Source organism: Delphinapterus leucas, chromosome 5 (assembly GCF_059928025.1).
Source record: "Delphinapterus leucas isolate spDelLeu-1000000601 "Yukka" chromosome 5, BTC_Dleu_Yukka2, whole genome shotgun sequence".
NCBI lineage: Eukaryota > Metazoa > Chordata > Mammalia > Artiodactyla > Monodontidae > Delphinapterus > Delphinapterus leucas.
The window spans coordinates 47,440,127-47,459,226 of record NC_143133.1 but is presented as its reverse complement, the minus strand read 5'-3'; the positions used below and the strand labels follow the sequence as shown (position 1 = coordinate 47,459,226).

The 19,100-nt window shown below is 39.8% G+C and overlaps 1 protein-coding gene across 1 annotated transcript in view; it reads right to left on the bottom strand.

Moving 5' to 3' along the window:
* Positions 1-672: 672 nt before the first annotated feature.
* The window catches only part of LOC111171163 (slit homolog 2 protein), an 81,297-nt gene continuing 62,869 nt past the window's right edge, over positions 673-19,100 (bottom strand). The window contains exons 17-20 of the mRNA XM_022566814.2: positions 9,384-9,538; positions 3,979-4,270; positions 3,557-3,768; positions 673-2,466 (exon numbers count right to left, since the gene is read on the bottom strand). Of these exons, the coding sequence (XP_022422522.2) occupies positions 2,225-2,466; positions 3,557-3,768; positions 3,979-4,270; positions 9,384-9,538 (901 nt within the window). The 3' untranslated portion in view covers positions 673-2,224. The remainder of the gene's footprint in view (positions 2,467-3,556; positions 3,769-3,978; positions 4,271-9,383; positions 9,539-19,100) is intronic.

Genomic DNA, 19,100 nt, shown 5'->3' with positions numbered 1-19,100 from the left:
CCAATGGGAATAAATAAATGGTTTACAATGACTGCATAGTATTTATATTATTAAAATGTAGACATTTTAAACAAGAGTGAATAAATGATTGGACATTTGTGTCTGTGAAACAGCAGTATATGTGTGTGTGTGTGTGTACGCGTGCGCGTGCGCTTGCGCGGGTGTGCATGTGCACACGCGTGTCCACGTGAGTTCACGCACACATGATTTTCTTACAGGGAAATAAATGAAAAACTCTTAGCTGGTGGGTGAGGATTAATATCCCACCCAGTCAGTGTTATTTTCCTGTTCTGGATAGTATATCTAGATATTACCAACCCTTGCCTGACAGTACCTTTGGAGAAAAGTTCTCTTTTTCTTGTGTTATTTTCCATCTGGATCTAATTGAGGGGAAAAGAACAGCATAAAGGAAAATACCATTTTGGTTGAGTTAGATTTCATCTTATAATATTTTTTGGGGAAAAATTAATTGAATATGCACTGTTTTTCTTAGCCAAGAATATGTTCTTTTCTCCATCTCTTTCATGTGGCCATCCCAAAGTACCCAGGTGTGACACTATGCTGATCTCAAACCAATTTCTGGCAACAAAAAGGTATAGGTTTCCTTCCCTGTTCTTTTGGTATCACCTTGATTAAGAAATTCTTAAGGAGGAGACTCTAAATACTGTGCAGTTTCTAAGAAAACCAACAAGCTGTTAATGAAGTAAATATCTGTTTAATTTACAAACATCAGTAGTGTAACTGATATTAGTCTGGAGAAAGACAAAGCACACTGAATTATACATGTATGTCTAGTTTTCTTTGTAAAAATGTTTTTGGAAAGAAACATCTGCATCTTTACAGGGTACCCTGGGATTTTAATGAGGGAAGAGCACAGTCCACTATAAATCCTTATCAATTCTACATTGTAATTTAGCAGCAAACATGTTAACATGGGAACATTAAGGTAATAAAGGAGCTTTATTGTTTGGGAAAAAAAAAATCACAGTTCTTGACATTACAGCCTTTTCTCTCCCCGCCCCACCCTCGGTAAAAGGGCAAAAAAAGTCGAGGAAATAATTAACTTGTAAAAGATCTACTTTTCTAGTGTCGATTGCTACACACCATTTCTGTTCTGTGAGGACACGCTGCACAGGGGCGCTTTTTTCTGTACAATGACTGTCTCACGCATAGACTTTACATACCCTCTGCAGGTGTCCTGAATGAGGCCAGTAGGTCAGTGACACCAGTGGTCAGATGTCAAGGTAAACAAACAGATCAACACATATTTATCCCAAGATAACACCCTATGTTAGTACTATTGCCAAAAAAAACCACAAAAGAATCCTGATTTTTAAGTTTGAAAATGTACAAAAATATCAGGACAATTATAAATTAATATATATTAAAGCATTGAGAAACAGCAAAAGGATGGCCTAGAATGTTAAGTACAATGTACTTTGATACAATAAATATTTCTCATTGAAACCGAATACTGTATAGGGCTGTTTAGAACTCATAGAAACAAAAATTCATATTATTACTAATTTATTTATCAATAATCTATTGGTTCTTTATCATCTCCTTTGTCATTTATATTACAAAAAATTAATACTGGAAAACGGTAGATAAACACTTTTGTGTGCTTCTCCTGCTAACATGCTGACGTTTAAAAAGAAGATAAAATTTATTTTAGCACTCTCGTCTCCTCTGATGAATGGAACCCAGGTCTTCAGGATACTTTATGTTTTGCACAAAATATTTCTCATCCATTCATTCTGGCTGTGAATGCTGGAGTTCCATTCATCTGCCTTGCACCCTCACTCACACACATGTGCTTGGTCTGTCCTCATGAACTGCGTAGATGCAAACCAGGGCACAGGAGATTATGCTCTGGGCAACTTCACATCAGCAGAGAGAACCTCGTCTCTCCCCTGGGTATGTGCTTCTGCTGGTCTCCAGCAAGTTACGAAGATGAATCCAAGTTACCATGGTTTCCATCATTGCTCTAATGCCTTCAGGTGTATCATTCTTTATACTTCTCCAGTGTTGGGGAAGCTTTAGTTCAAGCATTTCTTTTTTTTTTCTAAATGCAGAAAAAAAGTCTTCATTCTCATAATAAAAATAAGTCTGTTCTGTATTTTACAATATATTTCAATTATTTCCACTATGAAGCATTCGTGAGTCCAACAGGGTCAAGAAGTATACAACATTTTCCAAAGACCAAAGCTGCCAGGGACGTGGTTTAGGAGGCGCAGTGGGTGCAGCCACACTTCACCACCTTCTCAACCTCGTCTACAAACGATGACCCATCAGTGCATTCGAAAGTGTATTTCCGTCGCTTGCTCCTCAGAGGTCCGCAGCACTGCCCGCCTGCACACCCCCCTCTGCATTCCAACCGGGAGACCTTCTTAGTTGTTTGGCAAGCGGCATAGCCCTGCTGCTTTTGGTAATAATCTCTTATCCGTTCCCCTCGACAAGAGATTTCTAGAAAAGAACAAAAAGCACAAGCAGTATAAGGGCAGTCGCTGTAAGTCGTGCGAAGTGGCCGTGAATCTACAACTCAGTTCAGGAGACACTGCTTTCGCTTCCTGTTTGTAACGGCTATTTTCAGTGTTATGCTGTTCCATATTATGGCCTGGTGGCACAGCCTTCAGTTCTTTGAAAAACACTTCTTTTCGGCCTTTATTTTGAGCAAAGTGAATACTTTATATGTGGACTGTAAATACTATGCTTTCGGGCTGACAAGAAAATTGGATTCCTAAATCTTTTCTTTTATAGCAAAAATATACATCTTCTGTTTTTACACTACTAACAGCTGGTTTTGTTTACCGAGGGCGCCGTTTCAGAGAGTACGCAATTTAATTTATTAGACCTGGAGTTTAATATCGTTCAATCTGTTACTTAATACAAGTAACATTCCACTAACTTCATAAATTACCCAAGTATGAACTAGTTCAAAAAGAGACATCTGCTAAAAGCCTCCATGGGCACGTTCCTCTCGTCTCATCCCTCCGATACACACAACAAAATCCCTGCCAGCTGGAGGCAAAGCACATTCTGATCACGCAGACACAGGAGAAGGAAATAGGTGGGCTGAAATGTCAGCCTGTTTCCATCCCTCTCACCTGCATAATTTACTGTGATAAATCAGTTGATTCTAAGGTCAAAGGTGATTTTATCCTAAAACTAGAGCAGAATTATTAGTACCGTCTTCTCTGTGCCAGAAGATGAATCAGTAATCTGTACAGATGAGAACAGCAGGTAAAGGTAAGAAAGAAGGAAAGTAAATGTGCTCCCGCCTAAGGGAAAAGTAGTATTTCATAGCAAATCAAGTGTGAGAAGACTTGTGAAGGGTGTATAATATCTTGCAACGGAGGTTTAGGACATTTCACATCTGTGCCTTCCTATAACACTGCTAAGTAAATCAACAACAGCAACTACAAATAGTGCAAAGACCTGGCGTTCCTCATATCACTCCCCCCTGTGTGTCTTCCTTTCTCTTTCTCTCTGTTCAAAATGGGGGCCCTTCTTGCTTTGCCAAGATAGAGGTCGGTGCCCAGCTGGGTTGGCTTACCGCGATCACAGCTGTCCCCAGTGTATCCACTGCTGCACTCACAGTAGGGCTGTCCCAGTCCTGAGAGCCTGCATTTCCCATGCTTACACTTGATCGCCTGGCAGGGGTTAAACAGATCCTCCTCTTCATCACAGAGGACGCCCCCATGGCCCTCCAGGCACTTGCAGCTGTAGGAGAACGCGTTGATGGGCAGACAGGTGCCATGGACGCATCTACAGTGGAGGACCGCAGAGATGGAAATGGGTCAGGCAGAGAGGATAAGAATGGAGGAGGGAGGATGATGGATGGAATATAAGGGAGACAATGCTAATGAACTGACTTCTTTCTCTCCCTTCCCCCTCCCCCTTTCCTTCTTTCCTCTCTGGGGTTTTGCTTTGAAGGTTGGAGTGTGTGGGTTTAACTACCAAGCAGCCCAGACTCACTTATTTCCAAGACAGGGGTCATTGGTCCTCTGGTCACAGAGGGGCCCCGTCCATCCTTCCTGGCACTCGCAGGTGAAGCCGGACTGGGTGCTAGGCTGGCACGTGCCGTGGGCACACACCTTCTTGTGGCACGGCTCACAGCCGGGCAGGATGCCGGTCTGCATGGGCACCTTCCGGAAGTCCTGCAGCTCGCTGTTGATGTAAAGGTTCCGGATGCAGCCGTGGAAGCTTGTGCCGTTCTGCCCGGGGGCCTGGCGCAGAGCTGCAGCCACGTTGTTCTTCCCGGGCATGCCTGCGGGGGAGCACCAAGTCAGAGGTCACGCCCTTCCGCGGCTCCCCAGCCAGTGGCCACCCGGACCCTCTTAGCTCTTCCAGCGGGGCAGGAGTCTGCGTGACTCTTATTCAGGAGAACCAGGCAGCACAAGCATCCCGTCCTGCGCTTCTCAACGGGGCTGCACATCAGAATCACATTGGATCTTTGAAGAAATACTGATGCTTGGGACCTCAGCCCAGACGGATTTGATCAGATTAACTGGGTGGAGTGGGGGAGGGAGAAGGGATGTGTGTTTCTTTGTTTTTGTTTTTTTGGAAGATGCTCCAGGCAATTCTAATGCACAACTAGAATAAAGAACCTAGTTCATTGGCGGTCAATCTTTAGTTTCTAACATCTGTTTTGTTTTTGGTTTTTGTTTTTTTAAATAAAAAAACCCTTATATGGAGGCGTGAATCTATAAAACCTAAAATCAGGGCCACTGTATTTAAAAGCAATGTTGGGAATGGGGGAGGGATTCGTACTCCCTTCTACCTCCACACCCACCCCCTAACCTGGACACACAGCCCAGAAGCCTAGAGCCAGGCTGATTCCCTGACCAATCCTGCCCTTTAAAGATGAAGGGGGCCCAGGGCCCAGAGAGCTCGGCGACATGCTCGGTGTCACCAGTAAGACTGGGTTGGAATTAAGACGATGACACAAACTCCCCCAATCTCAGGTCACGGTTCAGTCCCCTGATTTTCAGAGTGAGAGCAGAGCTGGGGTTCACAGGGACCATTCACCCCAGTCCTGCCAAATTCTAAGCTGGCAGCTAGTCCAGCTCACCACTGGCAATGTCCCAAACTCAGCCGTGGATGTCAGTGTCTGAAAGACTCACCCTGCTTCCAATCAGGACACCCTGCTTCATTCACATCCTTTTTATTCCCCTGCTAATTGAGAGTGAAACCTTCATATTCCAAGAAATCAGGACTATAAAAGAAATTCCTCCAAAACCAGAATTTGCAATCTTTGTGCATATATATATATATACATATATATATATATTCCACCAGTGACGGTCATCTGGTAACCCTTATCTGGCAAAACTGAGGAATCTTTCCATGGCCTAAGCCAGACCCTGAAATAGTTCCTGGATGGGATCCTACACGAGGCAACCATCCAGGTTGCTGCGGGGGAGGGGAGGGAACCAAGGCCTTTAGAGCAAATGACCTTCCCCCCAGTGCTCACACCATCCCTACACCTGGACTCTGAGCTACTGGTTGGAGGGTCGAGGCTGGAAAAGGCCAGGGCTGTCACTCTCTAGAGGGTTTGTTGGTTATAAAGACCACGAGCCACAGTACTCTACTCTCTGGGTGCTGCCTTGTGGCAGCATCTCCTTTCCCATTTGAAGGAGCTCCATTCGAGGTCTAGCAGGCACCAAAGTCAGATAGCCGCTTATACAAAACCACTAGGCTAGAGGTCAAAGTCTGTATTTTTGGCCTGTGTGCACTTGGGCCAGTCATTTCCCGTCTCTGGTGCTTAGTTTTCTCATCTGTAACATGAGTGGATGGACCAGATCAGTTGTTTCCAAGCCCGTCATACATAAGAGCCACCAGAGGGGCGCTGTTGAGAAGGCAGCTTCCCAGGCCCCCATCTCTCCTCACCTGAGATTCTAACCCAGAATGAAGGTGTGGGCATAGAAATTGCAATGTTAACATGCAAGCTCAGGTGACTCTGGTGCAGGTGGTCCTGGTCACATTTTGACAGGTACTGAATTAGTGTCTAGGATTTGAAGGTCATGAGTTCAAGTTTTTAGTCTGTGTGTGTCTGGCCTTGGGAACTGGGTTGCTTTGTAGAGTGGGGTCAAAAGGATGGAATGTTCCATTTCCAGGAGAGGACTAGTGACTGGGAATTCCTTGTTTGGGGGTAAGTTCTTCTACATAGTCATATGCATCCATCCAAAACATGTGGACTTTTTTTTTTGTGGCCTCTCCCGTTGCGGAGCACAGGCTCCGGATGCGCAAACTCGGCGGCCATGGCTCACGGGCCCAGCCGCTCCACGGCATGTGGGATCTTCCCAGACCGGGGCACGAACCCGTGTCCCCTGCATCGGCAGGCGGACTCTCAACCACTGCACCACCAGGGAAGCCCAAACATGTGGACTTTAATGTCCACACATTTACGGTCCTTTCTTCAGAGGTTAAAAAAGAACTTCTTCCAAGACTATTTTCAATTAGTCACGCAACACACATATGTGCACATGTCAAGACTAACTACAGACCCATGAAGTTCCACAGCAGGGAGGAGCAATTAGTAAATGTGTTCCTTCTATTCCCAAACTAACAATGATAAAGGTCTAGCTTTGATTGTAGTAATTTTTAAATGAAAATGTTGATACATCACACATATAGTTACTTTCAGTAGGATATCATGAAGTCAAGAACTATCTTAACTCAACCTTTTCAGGTGCTTGGTAGACTTCTGACCAGGGAACTAAGTCTTAACTGAAAAACAGAAGTAGATCCATGTTTGTTTTCCTTTAGCCTTTCCTCTATGCCATGGACCATAGCTGGAATTCAATCTATCAAACAATAGGTAACTTAGTGGACAGTTTTTAGCCTTAACAAGCTCTACATATTTCAAAATGACAATAAACGGACCAAGTGTCAACACTGATGTCTTCTGTACAATGGGGGCATTAGGAGAAGATTTGTGATGCACGGAGGGGTCTCTATGTGCAGGTCTTTACTTTTTAAAAAAAAACCCATTTAAGTAATGTATGTTCTGGTTGGACAATTATACAGAAAAACATAAAGATTACATTGCTTTGCATTAAGTAAAGCCTATATCATGGGTAGTTGAAAACCCAAAGGTAGGGAAACCTGCCTCCCTGTTTTGCTAGAAAATACTCCTGCAAGGTCCTAAGGCATGGAATGCATCACCTTTGGGCCATCTTCCTTGGGGAGTGTTCCTGTTTGCAGACTTTGAGAAAAAGGAGAGCTTGTTTACCTTGCTCTCCTTTGCTAATTCAAGTTCTCCTGCTTTTACCATAAAGAATTCAGGGCTGCAGTCTTAGGACTGCATTGTATTTTTAAAATCTGAATTACCCTTGAGACTGTCCTCTGAGTGGGAAGGAAATGAGCCCAGTGTGTTCTCTGGCAGTGAGGCTGGTTGGAAGTGGAAAGAGGCACCATCTGGATTCTTCCAGGCCCTCTACCCTTAGAAGGATTAGCACTTCTCAGTACTAATTTAAAACATTTTTTTCCCCTTTTTGTAAAAATGTTCTGGCCCAAGCACTCCCATTCTGTACTTATTATTTTCTCCACATTCTAAAGGGGTCTTAAAAGATTTAATGAAATGATGTCTAATAAAACATAATAAAATCAAGTGAAGGACAAGTCCAGAAATAAATGAAAAGCCACAGAACTTAGACTGCTTCCTTTTCTGCTCCATGTTAAGAAGGTGAGTGGCAATGCAGGTGGCTTTGGGGTTAGACAGACCTGAACTCAAACGAGGTCTCTATCAACTTGGACATATTCCATGAAGTCCCTTAGGGATTATAAAACAAAAAATCATACCTACTTCCTAAAGTCTCTGAGGGTTAAGACTGTAAAAGCAGCATTGCATTGAGCACACAGCATGTGCTTAGTAAATGATTTCTTTTCTCTCCAACCACAGGTAACATCTGTGACTTCACCCATACCAAAGCAACTGCCGTTCATGGTAATGCAAGCAAGAATGGACGGCCTTTGCCTGTTAATGAATCCCACAGTGTGATTCCCATGAAGCAAATAGATCAGTCAACTTGCTGCATGGACTTAATATGAGATACTTTTATTACAAATGTATTATGGTTTCATGAAGATGTGACTGCCTTCCCCACTCCCCTGGCACAGAAGGGATATTTCTTTTTGCTTTGTATTCTTCATGCACCTATTAATTTAGTTCTCAGCTTATGGGAGGTGCTCAATAAATATTTACAGAAATGAACCAAAGACTTTCAACTGCTTTAAAAAAAATCAAAAGTCTATCAGTGTTCAGATTTTCTACTGCTGAAATTATTAAAAACAGAAGTGCTCTGGAATTTCAGGAAATTTCCCAAAATGCTTTTAGGGAAGGCTTTGAGGGGTTAAGAAACTTATGCAGCATCCCAAGGTCGTTACTGTGAAAATGATGATGTGAAGTTCATGAAAATACCTGTCATGGTGAAGAAACTGGTTACATTGACCTGTTCAGAAACTTTAGCTTATTTATCTGTAAAATGAGTTAATTTTATCAGTCAATTCAATGTAATTTAATTCAGTGCAACTCAATTCAAAATCATATGCTTTCTTGGTCCTTTGCCTGAAATTTGAAATTGTGTCTCCAGTATATATTTATTCCTCCAGATAGAGGTAAAAGTACAAGCTCTCTCCATCACAGGTCTTTTCCTCTGAGCTCCTTTAGAAGTTTGCTCAGACTCTATCCCTCATCTATTTACTCATCTGCCTTCATGCAGCTTAAAGATGAAGTCGAGTCTTCACTCCGTCATTCCAGGCCCTAATCCACCTTTCTGACCGTCTCCCTTGTCTATTCACCATAAGGTCTTAGCTAAAGAGAAGTACTTCCTGCTGCCCCAATACAAGTTGTACGTTTAATTTGTTCATTCATTCATTTGATTTTAGTAATAATTATCCTATCCTGTACATGAGTTCGCAGCTGACAGTAGAGGCATTCCAGCATAGCGACATTTAACTGAAGCTGGTAGTGTTCGCCTCCTTAATAGTGCTGGGGTGGGTCATGCGCTCCTCAGTTTGCATCACACTTGACTCCCCATCTTCTTCATTGTCTGTATTTGACCTCTAACCAGCTTTCTTTTTCCTATACACCAGAACAGTAAGATTAGATTATATGATGTTTAAATCACCTAGTATGTGACAGACACAAAAGAAACATTAATGTCCTTCTCCACTCCAACCACACATTTTGTTAGACCCAGAGCCAGGGTTACAACATGGTCTCTTATCACCCATTTAGGGCTCTTTCTTTTCTATCCTTGCTGTCCATCTTTCAATGACTGATCAATGACCATGGCACCAGCATCAACAACTTCAGGATCAGTCTGTGATGAGCATCACAGGGTTTGGGAATCCACGGAATTTGGAAAAGCGCTTACCTCCGACATAGAGTGGGGAGTCAAAATTCAAAGTGGACTGCTTTGACAAGTTGGTGATGATTTTGGGGCTCCCTCCATCCACAGAGAGGGAGAGACTTTGATCCAGGGCGAGTAGTTCCACAATGTGAAAATTTCCATCATTGATCGTCTCCACGCTATTAAAAAAAAAAGATAACTGATCCTCCAATTTTATATTTATTAAAGAAAAGGAGTTACAATTCAAACTCCAATAAGCTCTTTTTGGGAAAAGATACTCCTATTTAACATTAATAAAGATAAAGGCCAGTAGTTGGTTTTAAAATAAAAGATATTTTCAAGGAGATATAATCATTTTTTATTTCTTGGGTAATACAAAATACAAGTTTGTTCTCCCATTGGGAGAAGTGGAAATGAATATATTTTATCATTATCCAATCACATTCTCCCAGTATGTAGAAATTCCAAAGCATAATTTATGCATTTGATTTTAAATGTCACTAAAGTTTCATTTGTTCAGATACTGTTACTCCAAATTGCATTCAAAAGACAACTAACTGATACCTGTGCCAAATATACTTTTTAGACATTGATCTTAGGGGATCATTGGTCTCTGCACTCTGAAGCACTACACAGTAATACTTATTAGAACCAAACATACATAGAAATGCAGGAAGAACCAACTTGGCAGGATCACTGCACTTTTTGAAATTTGTTAATTGATAATATACTCTCATTTTCTTTGCATTTTTCAGAAGGATGTCCATCAAATGATATTACTGTGAAGGTGATTATGCTCAGTGGAGAGGTGGGAATAATGGATTAAATAGAATGCTTAACATAGTCATGTCTAGGGAGTCTAGTTATGACAATGGTTCTTCAATTTCTCTTCTATAACTTTAAAGGGACAGGTCCAACAATCATTACATCCGCCTTCTTAACAATTTGAGAGGGTTTATGGAAATTCATAAAATGGACAAAAACAAAGAGATTAAGAAACAGGTAAACGGAAAACGACAATTGAAAATGAAGTTGGGTGCAATTAGCAGGTAGGTGCTATAAGGTTTTAAAGGGTGTCTGTCAACCTAACACAAGTGTTACATCAGGCAAAGATGCAAACAGGACAAATTGAAACAGGAGCAACAAAGAAAATAGGATCAATAGTGAATATTAAAGAACTAATATACTGAGATGTTGACTTGAAAGGCTGGAAAAAGGGCTCAAAAGGGGAAATATGGGAACATACTATAAGGAAGATCGTGAATACCTAATAGTCCCTATGCAAGAAGATTGCTTACATTTCCAGGCACTGATATTTAAATTTGCAAATACGTCAAGCCTGGAAAATAACAGAAAAATGTATAGATATTTCTTCATGGTTCTCACCACAGGAGTCTAATCTTATTCCATTGTTTGCCGACATGGAATAAAATGTTTTTGTGATTTGACAACAATATAAACCATTCTGCAGAGCTGTGAAAACACCTGAAGTTCTCTGGTGTTAAGTAGTTAAAAGTGTCCACGTGTGCAGGAATTTTTAATAACCTGTTTCAGATATCATCTTTAAAAAAATAAATGTTAGATGTGCCAATCAATATTTTTGCATTTTACACATTTAATTATCCCAACACTTGATACCACTAAAATCAACAGAGGAAACAATATACAAGGAAAATACTTTCTAAATAAAGTTGCATACCAGATGTTAGTGGTCTTAAATAATACCAACTACTGGTTAAACATACATATTTTAGAATCAGATAAGCCTGGATTTGAATGCTGGTCTTGCATTTATTAAATGTTTGACCTTAGATAAGTAACTTAATTGCTAATAAACTTCAATCTTCTCTTCAGTAAATGCTAACAAATATTCCCCCCTCCTATGGTTAATTTGAGGTCTATCCCTATGAAATGATTTTTTTAAATGCAGAACAAAACATATAGCCTATAGAAAGTGCAAAATTAAACACTAGATATTAGTATCATCACCGTCATCATTATTACCACCACCACCACTGTCATCATATAAATAATCCAATACTACTTCAGAATCTTCTTCAAGAAGAAATTAGTCAGGCTTTACTTTTAATATTAATTGTAAGATAATGCTAAAGACCGGCAGAAATATAATAACTTCTTTGGGGACATATCCAAATTATTAGAAGTTTTAAGTAAAACATTAATATGAAGATATACATAGAGAAGGTGGTAGTCAATTGCTTTTTCCTGTCATCATATACAACTCTTTAAGCGGTTTTATATGAATGCTCTGTGAACAATGACCTTATTTAATTTACAAATATTAATAATGGGCCCCCCTTTTCCCTTTACAGTTGCAAAGAAAAAGACTCATTTGTACTAGGGAACTGGTTCTTGGTCACACATCAGTCTTAGGCAATTTATCTAGGTATGTCATTGTTGATGATGATGTCTGGTGCAGTGTAACTGAAAGGTTTAATACCTTTAAAGTTCTGCACACTCTAAAGCAGTGTTTCAGCTGGGAAGCTGGAGGTAGGTAGCTTCATTATTAACTCATTTTACTTCCTACTCCTTTATTCCTTTCTTTCCTTTCTTTCTTCCTTTTTTTTTTTTTGTTTCCTGAGTACATGTCTTTAACTCCCACTAATTGTAAGCTCCTTTAAATCAGGGGCCCTGTATTATTTATTTCTTCCTTAATGTATCCAGTAGTGTTTGATAAATAGTAGATGCTCAATAAATGTATGTTAAGTAAATTAAAGATAGGGGAGTTGTATTAAGAATAACATATAGGGCTTCCCTGGTAGCACAGTGGTTGAGAGTCCGCCTGCCGATGCAGCGAACACGAGTTCGTGCCCCAGTCTGGGAAGATCCCACATGCCACAGAGCGGCTGGGCCCGTGAGCCATGGCCGTGTACAGCAAAAAAAAAAAAAAAAAAAAGAATAACATATAGAGTTTATTTAGTAATACTAGTTGGATTACAGTTATAGATAGTCAAGATCCTCCAGGCATATTTAGGACAGGACATCCAAAAGATGCATTTTATTAAAAAATTTGGAATTTTCAGTGGTGATATCCTGAAAGATAATGTTGGGAGGTAAGTCTTGCTCAGCTTATCCTAGCTCCTGTCAGATGTGTGACTTCAGGTAATTTTTCTCTGCTTTCTTTTCCTCACTAGGGAAATGCAAGTAATAAGATCAAAGAATTGCACAGCACCTACTATGGGGCAACTTCACATGCATTAACTCATTTAAGACTCACAACTTTAAATTTGGGCACTTAGGGTACCCAAGATGGCACAGCCAGTGGCTAAACAGATTTGAAGCCAGGTTGTCTGGTTCTAGAGTACGTGCTTTTAACTATTACCCATCACTTTTTTTTTTGCGGTACACTGGCCTCTCACTGTTGTGGCCTCTCCTGTTACGGAGCACAGGCTCCGGACGCGCAGGCTCAGCGGCCATGGCTCACGGGCCCAGCCGCTCCGCAGCATGTGGGATCTGACCGGACGGGGGCACGAACCCGTGTCTCCTGCGTCGGCAGGTGGACTCTCAACCACTGCGCCACCAGGGAAGCCCTATCCATCACTTTTAAAATAAAAAACCTGAAGAGTATCTAGTACTGTACAAATGGCATGTGTTTGTTCTCACCAGTAGCCAGCCTTTAATAGATGATTTCTCTCCCAAACAGCCCAGGAATAAAGTTCTATGGAAAAACATCTTATATGATGGTTGCACAACTTGGTACATTTACTAAAAATCATTGAATGCATATGAGATATACAGATTTGAAACTTGTTTTTGGCTTCTCTTTTCCCAATTATAAGTGAAGTTCAGACTGACTACACTTTTCTCCTCCCAAAAGCTTTCAATGTCTAATCTGATGATTCCAGAACTTGGTAAGAGTTACCACTGAGCTTAATTCGGTTTATATTTCTCAGAATTAAGTGAGGCTTTGCCCAGGCTTTTAACAGATAAGTATTGTGAAATTAATATTTTTAGATTCTTTGGTTTTAAGATGGTATTGTGTGTATGGGGCCTGAAGAGAATATGGCAGAGCTAAGAGTATTCTAAATTGGTGTTTCATGCTGTCTCCTAAAGCCAGAGATCTGGGGGATGCCCAGGAGTCCTTTGTTTATATACCCTTTCAAAATAAAAGCAGTGGTTGACACACCAGTTGTTGCAGAATAAAACTAAGACATCATCGATTTTACAGTCTATCACGGTCATCTCCTACCTATCCACCTGCAATGTGTAACATCCTTCTGGGTCCTGACTAGTACTGACAAACACTCACTACTCCCTAGGGAACTATATACTCCATGACTCACAAAAGTCGCAAGTGAACCACTTAACAGTGAGCCTTTCCACTAGGAAGATAAATTGCATTTACTACCTTTATTATGTAATTCAGTTTTACTACACTCATCTATTACCTGAGATTTTGTTTTCTTGGATTTCTAAATGGATGTGTGAAAACAAAGCCATTACTCAATTGTCTCTTGGTTTGCTATAGAAAAAGTTTAAAAACTTGGGGCTTAAAAGAAGAGTGACTCTAAATTGTCTTTGATTGTCTTTATGTCTTCAGGACTCATTAACAATGATATTGTTATATTTCTATCTCAATTGTAAATCTTAGGTATTTCAGTGGAGTAAAGATAAATAGTTCACTTTGCTTATGTGAACTCCTGCTTTTTCGCCAAGTATTTGTTGGCATATTCTGTGCAATAGAATAGGAATAAAAAACTAGACAAATTCAACTGGCCACCTCATTTTGATATATCTGGTCTAAAGATGCTTCATTTGTGAGGTGTGGATGCTAATAAAAAATTTCCCTGCCCACTTCTTTGAGTGGAAGGAATGGGAAGCCAAGTGGGATTAAAGGTATTTATGTATTAGCATAAGAGTTTTCAGAAGAAGGTTTTATAAAATAATTTGTCAAGTAAAGTTGTATTTTGAAGCAAATTACAGATCTTCCTGAACTTACGATGGGCTTAAGTTCCAATTAACCCATTGTAAATTGAAAATATGGTAAGTCAAAAATGCACTTAAAAGAAATGCACTTAATACACTTAATCTACTGAACATAATAGCTTAGCCTAGCCTGCCTTAAGCATGCTCAGGACACTTACACTGGCTTACAGTTTGCCAAAATCATCTAACACAAAGCCTATTCTATAACAAAGTGTTGACTAGCTCATGTAATTTATTGAATACTGGACGGAAAGTGAAAAGCAGAATGGTTGTCTGGGTGCAAAACGGTTGTAAGTGTATGGGGTGCTTACCCTTGTGATCGTGTGGCTGACTGGGACCTGAGGCTACTACTGCCCAGCATCATGAGAGAGCATCCTACTGCATATAGTTAGCCCGGGAAAAAAATCAAAAATCAAAATTCTAAGTATAGTTTCTACTGAATGCATATTGCTTTTGTATCATCATAACGTTGAAAAATCGTAAGTGGAAACATCGTAAGTTGGGGACCTTATGTATGTAATTTAAATAAAAATGCACTAAAATAGAAAGAGACTTCACATTTGAACATATGGTAAGAGTCACATGTAGGGCAACAGTACTTGCACTTGGGTATTTATTCTTCAGTATCTGGGTATCCAAGCATGAAGAGTATCCTTAAACCCCAGCATTACCAATTATTATACTCTGTGCCTAGTACTCGACTAGGCACTTTACATTAGTTGCTTCCAAGTCTCCCCATGAAATGGAAGCATAAAGGGTGAGGTAAATTGCTCAAAGTTGTGAAGCTGATAAAAAGTGGTGCCTTCTCATACAGCATAGTCAAGAATGGCTGAGCGTTTATCATGGAAATGGTCTGTCTTTCCAATGAGACTAATTCTTTTTTTTTTCCTAACATAAGCTTGTAAGTTGCATAACCCAGACACTGTGTAGCCAACCAACCTAACAGTCTGCGGGGGAAAGTCCCCTGAAGTTGTGCAGGTTTCCTGAATACTGAAACTGAGGAAGGCATGGTACAGTACTGTACCTTTGTAACATGTGCACCTGATTTCTTAATTTTTAAATAGTAGTCGACTATGTTTCCAAAGAAACTATCTGGTTTGGAAAATGACATTAAGTTGAACCTAAAGAAAGAAGCATACAATTGTCATTAACGATTTTTAAAAAAGTTTCTGCCCATCTAGATGAAAAGAAAGTCATTTTGAAGGGCAATCAGTGAACAGTTTAATTGAGAAAATAATGTGCTACTCTATGCCTGTCTGAGGGACTACCGCTGATGTTGGCTTCAAGTTTGGGCTGTCATTCATTTATTCATGGCACTACTACCACGTCCCTCTTTATGCTATTCTCCAAGCCCTGTAACAATTAGGCATGTGTGCCGTATTCTACATTCGTATTCTAGATAGCTAGTGGGAAGCAGCCGCATAGCACAGGGAGATCAGCTCGGTGCTTTGTGACCACCTGGAGGGGTGGGATAGGGAGGGTGGGAGGGAGGGAGATGCAAGAGGGAAGAGATATGGGAACATATGTATATGTATAACTGATTCACTTTGTTATAAAGCAGAAACTAACACACCATTGTAAAGCAATTATACTCCAATAAAGATGTAAAAAAAAAACAAACCAAAAAACCCCACAAAATCCATTTCCATCAGTGTTGAAAATTAACCAGGCAATTGAAACGAGGCACCTGATATATGACATTACTCCCATATGTGATGCTCCAATAGCACATTAGATACTGCATAATTTGGGAAACAAAGTTTTACCAAGGTAAATCTTATATAACATAAAATCATGCAATTAACTGAACTCAAATTCTCTGATGTAAGGATATGTAAAAATATTCCCTTTTAAAAACATCAGTGTGATTTTTTCTGGCCACATCATGTGGCTTGTGGGATCTTAGTTCCCTGACCAGGGATTGAACCCAGGCCCTCAGCAGTGAAAGCACTGAGTCCTAACCACTGGACAACCAGGGGATTCCCTAGTGTGATGCGTTTTTAATAAAGTTATATAAAGTGGAAACACATCAAGATTTGAAAATTTAATTCAACCAAACAAAATATTTATTAAGCTACTTATGGGAAATCTGATGGCAACAATATTATTGATGGATTTTGTTGTAATGATGGAGAAGTAGTACTTTTCATTAGAGTACGTATTCTAATAAGGCCTGAGCAAGGATAGAGGCATTTAGATGAATGCCAGAAAATTAGTAAGAGCAGAATTAAGACTTGGACAAACTTCAAATTGAAGGTGAAAGAAAAAGGTTAAGAGTAACTTCATTTCACCTAAGATGACCAAGAAGATGGTGATACCTCTCAATGATATTAGGAATGCACCAGGGTGAAGCAAAGGAAATGAACTTAGTTTTGGACATTCTGAATTTATGATCCCAACAGCTAGTAGTACTGCTTACTATTTAGTACGCCTTATTCTAAATACTCCACAGGTATCAAATCATAACATTCTTACCACGATCCTGCAAAGATGGAACTATGATTTATTATTTCCATTTACCAGGTGAGGACCAGAGAGCTTATGCAATCTGCCCAAGACACACAGTTAATAGATGGCAGAGCTGGGACTTGAATCAAGGCAGACTGTCTTTAGAGCACCTGCTCTTTTCTATTACTTCAATTTTAGTGTTGAGTTGTAATGACATTCAAATGGTTCAAAAATCAGAATGATATAAAATGGTATTTATACACAAGTTGTGACTCAGCCCCACTCTTTCCTCTCTATCCCAAGTTTTTTCCTTATGCAAGTACATGGAAATAAAAACACATATACTTATTTACCCACCTTGGACACTGTTCTGCCTTACTTTTTTTTTTATATACTGAGCAATAGACCTTGGAAATCTTTCAATATCATCGATAGAGAACTTTCTTGTTCCCTCTTTCCCTCTCTCACTCCCTCTTTCTTTTTAACAGCACATTCCATTGTGTGGCTGCCCCGGAGTTATTTAGTTAGAAACTTGGGTTGTTTCCTAACTTTTGTTTTTACAACCTCTGCCACAGTGAATTACCTTGTGCATATGTCATTTCTATGTCACAGGTATAACTTTAGGGTAAATTCCCAGTAGTGGGAAAGATGTTTCCAAATTGCTCTCCATAGAAATTGTAAACAACATGTACTTCCAGTGTCAATGTATGAGAAGAGAGGATTCACTTTCAACTCTTGCTACACTCCAGAAAGAGACACCAAAAAGATTTTCCTCTCTTGCTAGAAGGGAGACAGGAATGAAGACAAAGTGAGTGAGGAGTGAGGACAGAGCTGAATGTAGAATTAAATCCTTGTAGTGAATTGATGGGGCAGGTGTTACATTATTATTTACAGATATGGATTCTGAAACACATAAAAATTAAAGACCTTGCTAAAGTTTATATATAGTAATTGCTAAGCCTAGATTTGCACATACATCTCAGCCACTATGATTATTACTTGTTAAAAACTAGATTCACCTGGTGTGTTGAAATAATTTAATGTTCTCAGTAGCCTCTATTTCACAAAAGCATTTAAAAATGTCAACTGGAATACTACTATATTCATATATTATATATATACATATATATATAGTATCCATATATTATATCCACATCAATCAATTAATCAATTATCTCTCTATCTGAATTCTTGGTGATTGTTGCTTCTTTTCTTTAACTTAAAAATAATGCACTGGGACTTCCCTGGTGGCACGGTGGTTAAGAATCTGCCTGCCAATGCAGGGGACACGGGTTTGATCCCTGCTCTGGGAAGATCCCTCATGCCGCGGAGCAACTAAGCCCATGATCCACAACTACTGAGCCTGCGAACCACAACTACTGAGCCCACATGCCACGACTACTGAAGCCCACGTGCCTAGAGCCCATGCTCCGCAACAAGAGAAGCCACTACAATGAGAAGCCTGCGCACCACAACGAAGAGTAGCCCCCACTCACCGCAACTAGAGAAAGCCCACGTTCAGTAACGACCCAACACAGCCAAAAATAAATAAATTTCTTTAAAAAAATAAAAATAATGCACTAACTTTTGTTGATTGTTGGCCATAAACTAAAAAGCAATAAATAAATAAAAGTTATGTTTGCTCTGGACCTTATAACAGATGTCTCCATTAGATGGTGTGCAAGCAGAAACATCTACTTCTGGTTCATAACAAAAACTGTGTGATGTGATATTATCCTTTTTTATAGATGTTACAGGGTTTACTCTATTGTTAGGCAAAAATGGTAATGAACATAAACTCAAAATAAGCTCTTTAGAGTAAATCCTCATTTGGATATAATCACTTGGGTTTTTACAACTTATCTAGAAATATTTTAAGTACATTTTATGTGAACACTAGCTTTAGTAAGTCAACTCCAAGAACTTTCACTATGGTTCCTGACAGTTCTATGCTGTTTCATTGCATAAAACAAAACAAACACACAAAATACCAAAAATGAACCATAAGATCAATATTCTGAAATCTTTTCATGAGCTGAAACAAACTGAGGCTATAACATTTAAGGCCTAGCAACATTTAAAATATTGGCACTAATTCATCACCATTTAGAGATGAAGTAACTATTGTATTCTGCTTGGAAACCAATAATTATGTGTTTGTTTCCATGCTCTAAATATTCCCAAGTGGGTTAGCTTACCACCAAAAGGACTTACTGAATTCCATTCATGGCTACAATGGGCATCCAATTTCCCAGAACCGTTATGAAAGATTAAATAACATGTGAAGCACACTGAAAATATATAAGTATAATATCAAGATCATAAAGGCCAGTATCTCCATTTTAT